Source organism: Mastomys coucha, unplaced genomic scaffold (assembly GCF_008632895.1).
Source record: "Mastomys coucha isolate ucsf_1 unplaced genomic scaffold, UCSF_Mcou_1 pScaffold23, whole genome shotgun sequence".
Lineage (NCBI taxonomy): Eukaryota > Metazoa > Chordata > Mammalia > Rodentia > Muridae > Mastomys > Mastomys coucha.
Window position 1 is genome coordinate 33679168 of NW_022196906.1, and position 6145 is coordinate 33685312.

General features: G+C 36.7%; 1 protein-coding gene across 1 annotated transcript; it reads right to left on the minus strand.

Moving 5' to 3' along the window:
- Positions 1-2879: 2879 nt before the first annotated feature.
- On the minus strand, positions 2880-3887 carry LOC116072675 (olfactory receptor 149). The gene has a single exon (XM_031344175.1). It carries the CDS (start codon positions 3836-3838, stop codon positions 2903-2905), a length of 936 nt encoding a protein of 311 aa, XP_031200035.1. The 5' UTR covers positions 3839-3887; the 3' UTR covers positions 2880-2902.
- Between the last annotated feature and the right edge of the window lie 2258 nt (positions 3888-6145).

A 6145-nucleotide genomic window follows, 5' to 3' on the forward strand; every position in this document is an offset into this window, starting at 1 on the left:
CCATTTTCACTTGCTCATCCATTTTCATTGCTGCCCTATTCACCATAGCAAGAAATGGAAACAACCTAGCTTTCCATAATTGGATTGATAATAAATTATGGTATATTTATGCAATGGAATATAATTCCATTATAAATTTCACAGATAATGGAAAGAGCTGGAAACAATCATTCTGTATGATCTAATCCAGGCACAGAAAGAAGAACGTCTCATGTTTTCTCTCAGCTATGCATGCTATCCTTGACTCTTTAGATATTGATGCATGATGTATGTTAGGAAATTAGTAAGAGGCTATGAGTGGGGACTTTCAAGAGGGGAAAATAGAGTGTAGTAGTATAAAGTAACGGTTGGATATTATTGAAGAACTTCAAACGTCACCATATCTGGCAAGGTCTGAATATTGTTGGTACCAAACATTCATGTTTGCTGTTAAAAGTTCTCTTTACTATGCAGTGGAAGTCTCCATATGGTAATGGGTCAAGTTTGTTTTAAAGGCATAGCCAAACAACTTAATAACTGTCTGATAAAGGTTTTTTGAATGAATACATTAATGAGTAAATGAATATAACTGAAACATTCAAATTATGTTATATGTGTATATTAACATTGAAATAAATACATATACCTAATATGAATGTACAGGCATACATGTATGTTTGTACATTTAAGTAAGATTGACCATATATGAAAGAGAAAATCATTTTATCTCCTTCACAAACAAGGTTACTTTGAACTATGAATCTCTGCTTTAATATTCAGGGATATGGTGTTTTGTCCAATGATGTAAGTTTTACTTTGATCTTAGTATCTGGACAAAGCACTCCTGAATGTGCCTTGTTATACTGGAAAATTTTTTTTTTTTTTTTTTGAGACAGGGTTTCTCCGTATTGCCCAAGCTGTCCTGGAACTCACTCTGTAGACCAGGCTGGCCTCGAACTCCGAAATCCGCCTGCCTCTGCCTCCCAAGTGCTGGGATTAAAGGCGTGCGCCACCACCGCCCGGCGGAAAATATTTTTTAATATATATTTCCTTTTCTTTCTCACAAAGCTTAGAATTCATAAATTAATCTCACTATCAAACTTAACTTTGGCCACCATATCCCCCAGTTCAGCCTGGCCTCTGAGTTCCTCCTTTGATAACAGAAGAGCTATAGTCTATCTGAATAAATTAAAGCTTTCAGCTTCCCTCCCACCAGCTGAGATGAGTTGAGGGGTTAATTTGTTTAAGGAGATAAACGTGAGTCATTATTTACAACCCACTTCCTCTGATCCAAGATGAATGAAGTGTGGTGGATATGAACACTACAAAGAGAAGTTGTAATGAATTTTATACTCATGACAAAACTAATGACAAGCATGTAGATGATACAAGCCCAAAATGTTGCCTTTTACTATGCATAACCCTGGTCGTATGTTACGTCTATCTTGAACATACTTCTCAGCCATTTTTCACCTACAAGTGAACATATAAACACAGTGCCTTCATTCATCAATCCCTTTTGTGTGAGATGCATTCTTGGGACCAGAAACACATCTACTATATGCTGTTTACTCTCTTTCATCCTTGGCCATTGCATTAATTCAGGCCTGCTCTAGTCGCTGCCTTAACTGCTTGTTCTTCCAATAGGCTCCCACAGTTATCAGACACTTGGAACTTCCATCTTTTCATTCTCTTGTTAAGCACTGAGTCACTCATCAAATGACATATGTCTCACCTGTCATAAAACAAACAGGTCACCATGTTTTATTCTTATAGATTGATGTGATTGTCTGAGCTGCTACAGGGAAAATGTGGACTCTGAGAGGGTTAAGAGTGGCTAGATATGAATGAAACATTAAAAAATATATAAGAATTTCAGAAACCCCTTTAGGCTCTTGGTTATTTGAAGGCAACATTTTGTCTACCTTCCAGAGGCTCCTATCACTTAGTTTTAAGGTCTTCAAAAAGAGATAATATTGCTAGATTGTTCTGGTAGCTTCCATTACTATTCTCCCATTCCAACAGGAGCGTGTAGAAGAAAACTGAGTCACTCTGTGTTCTTTTGTCTCCTGTCACTCTCTTCTCAGTGTTTTTCTCTCTTCTCTATGATTGTTAGGAAGAGCTTCACAGCATATAATCAAGTGCCTAATAAGTTCAGTTTTCAGTTTCATGCCCAATGGAAATAGCGTATTTCTCATTTGTAGTTCATTTCTGGTGAGAAAAAAAAAAGAACCTAAAAATTTCTGGAAGAAAAACCCAAATAAATATCTGTGTCCAAATAGGTAGAAGCTGAAAAGGAGAAAGTGATACTGTACAATATCAACAATTATTGCCATTGAATCCAGGATTCTGCCATTAGGTTTGCTCAACCCTCCACTCAAGCCCTGTTCTTTATGCAATATCTTTGTGCTTCAATGTAACTGGATAATATTTAAAAAATAAAGAACATATCCCTCAAACTTCCATATCCCTTAGGGGAATAAATTGATAAATTAGTTAATACAGATATTGTACGGGACTATCATTTTCAGCCAAGATGATAAAACACTAAGGAGAACAAACATAGGAAGGGGCATGAAATAAGACAAGGAACATAAGCACTCAGAAGCAATTGGTCCAACCATCATACAAATCAAGATGAAAAGAATGGTGGGCAAGTAGCAGGCCCACATTGTTCTGCACACAGGAGGACTACTCCATTCTCACCTGATGTGGTTTTTGCATGCAAGTCAGTCTGAGTCAGACAACTGGACCTGGATGCTCCATCTACCACTTGTTCTCTAGACATCAAATCTTTGAATCTTAGTCTGTAATATTGTAAATTTAAGATAGTAATAATATGAGTGTTCTTAAATACAAAGTAGTTTAGAGTAGCTGATGAACCTATTACATTAGCACTGAAGGGTACCTAAGTACCCTTTCTTTACAAATGCTTGGGAAGGAAGCACAGTGGACGTAGGACAGTCCACAGTGATGATTTCACCTCCTTATTCCTGAGGCTGTAGATCAATGGATTTAGCATAGGCGTGACCAGGTTGTTCAGGACCTGAACAGTTGCATCCAACCAAGGACTTGGTGTTGGCCTTAGATAAATGAAAATCACTGGCATATAAAAGAGCAAGATGGCAATAAAGTGAGCACTACAGGTGGAGAAGGCTCTGTGTCGACCCTCAGTGGAGCGGATCTGTAGGATGGAGTAAACTATACAGCTGTAGGAGGTGAGGATGAAGAAGAAGCAACTGAGGGGCATGAGTCCCACACTGATGAACCCAACCATCTCCAGGGTCGATGTGTCTGCACAAGCCAGCTTCATCACCACAGGAATATCACAGAAGTAATAATTCACATCTTTGGGGCCACAGTAGGACAACTGAAAGGTGAGAGTAGTTAGAAAAGTGGAATGAATACAGCCAAAAACAAATGTCCCCATGGCCAGGATAGCACAAACTCTATGGCTCATGATGACTGAGTAGCGTAGAGGGTAGCATATGGCGACAAAACGGTCATAAGCCATCACTGTGTACAGGAAACACTCAGTACCTCCTAGGAAGTGATAGAAGAAGAGCTGAGACACACAACCTGCATAGGAGATGGCTGGACTATTTCCTGAGAGGTAGAATAGCATCTTGGGAGAACTCACAGAAGGGAAAAATATGTCGCACACTGACAACTGGCACAGGAAGAAGTACATAGGAGTGTGAAGCCGAGTGGAAGAGATAATCGCAAGGAGTATGAGTAAGTTCCCCAGTAGAGTGAAGATGTAGAAAGACAAAAACAGGACAAAGAGCATGGTCTCCAGACCCTCTGTGTGTGGGATGCCCAGCAGGATAAACTGAGTCACTACTGAGAGGTTCTTCATAGCTTTGAGGATGTTTGAACTTGCAAAGATTATAAGGCAGCAATCTGGTCCTCAATCTCTGTTAAGAATTTTTTTTTCTACTGAGAGCTTTGAGTATGCTTTGAGAAGCAGAGCATTGCATTCTTCTGATAAGCAAAACAAGATCTCCACAAAAGTATCCATTACTGTAAATTCATATTGGAGAGTCAATCTACAGTTTTTCGAAGGGTTGCTTCATGAATATAAATGATTGTCTTGTCTTTTACACCAAAGGCAGAGGTTAAGAGACATGGTCAAATATTCTCAAGTTAAACAATGCTTTATGTGAACTTATACTGTGAGAACATGTGTGTGATGAACATTGGTGATATGTTTAAGTAACCTGCTGTTCCTATTCATAACCCTCAGCAAAACAATAGGAAAATATTGTATGAGAAATCATTACATTTGACAGGAGTCCCAAATTTGTTTCTTCTTAGCTAGACTAATTAAGATAATTCACCCAATGTGTTTTGTAGTTACCTGCAAAATGTAAAGCATATTTAGTTTAACAATAACGTCAGCATAAATAAATGTTGATACCATATTTATAAACTGTTTGAAAGTACCTGGCAAAACTGTTAATAAACTCTAAGGTAAGGTCTCCCTTATCTTCATGAGGCTACAACTTAACTTCTAGGAATGCTAGCAAAGAAAAAAGGGAGACCTTCTCTTTGCCATAATTCTCAAACATTCTTTCACACATGTGACTATTCATACATCAACTGCCTATGAGACTATTGACATGATCAGTTGTCAGTAACATTGTATATGTAGCACTCTTCACAAGTGGCGTGGCTGATAGTCAGAAACTCCCTTTACAAATATTGAGGCTATTTGCCTCCCAAGTATAGACCAGGTAAGAGAGACCTCCTCTGAGGTGTGACCTCTCTTATATTAAAAAAGGTCAGCACAAACCCAAATAATAACAAGAAATGTGACATACCTGAGAATTAGAGATAGACTCTATATACCCCTCAAACACTACCACTAAGTAACTTGCTTTCATTGTTGATCTCCTTCAAAGAACAGAGAACTACAAAACTCAAAAGGAGAGGGATTTCAAACACAACAAATAAAAGTCCCCTAGCTACTTGTAACTGGTTTTCTTGCATTCAATACCCTTATGTTGTTCACAATTTATTTCCTCATTAAAAAGATTATCCTATTACAGGGTCTGTACACTGGCCACAAACTTAAAAGTACAAATTGATGGCAGAAAATGTAGCCAGCTATTCCTTCCCCATTAAAGGCTTACAGAACTAAAGGATAAAATGACAGCAACAAATATAGTTATTCTTCCATAACATAAATATTTCCTGAGTTCTGGACAATACAAAGTAACTCAAAGATGACTAGAAACTTAAACCAAGGAATATGAAATTTAAATATTTCTCTCAGCATCCACCAAAGGATGAATACTGCTTTCCTGACCAAGGTCCATGCTGCCACGGGAAGAAGACAATTTTCTGCTTATAATAATAATAATAATAATAATAATAATAATAATAATAATAATAACAATAACAATAATAATAATGATATGAAGACAAAAGGCTGAGAGCATCTATTCTTATTCTTTGGGCTCCTCATCTTGCAATTTTATTATGTTTCTTTTCAATTTAGTTGTCCCAGAAGTGGAACATTTTATTACCCTTCTTTGACTCCCTTGTCCTAAACATTTAGGTACACTCTTTCTCAATGAAAATGAATGACCCTAAGATTCTCCTTTGTGTTCATGTCTATTTTTCATCATTGAGAGCAAGAACTTGCAAAGGAGAGTCTATTCTCTGGATGTGATATAATTTAGTTCTTAAGAGTCTTTTTTAAATGTTGGTTTTCTATGTATATTTGCAAACATTATATTTTTACCAACTAGGGTCTTTTTTTTTTCAAGAAAAAATTGAGCAATGCTAAACAAAATGTCAGATATCTAAGAATTAAATGGTATTGACAAATTCAAATATAAAAGACCAGTAGCTCTATCTAATATACATAAACTATAAATAGAGAATCCCAAGATATTCATATTACTAATTTATTAAACCAATATTTTGTACAGCTATCATGTTTCAGACACAATATGTCTGGGACTTATAGATTTCATTTAAATGTCAACTCACCTGCATTATTCATATGGTATAGTGGCTAAAATCATCCTGTTACAAAAAAATTCTGAAATTCTATTATATACTCTAGTGTACTGGATTCTTGACTTAGATGTGCATACAATGTTATTTGTTATCTTTAGAGAAGTATGGGAGAAATCTAGGATCGAATACTCACTGG

Coding starts and splice junctions, on each gene's coding strand:
- LOC116072675 (XM_031344175.1), bottom strand. CDS start 3,838: ATGAAGAACCTCTCAGTAGTGACTCAGTTTATCCTGCTGGGCATCCCA.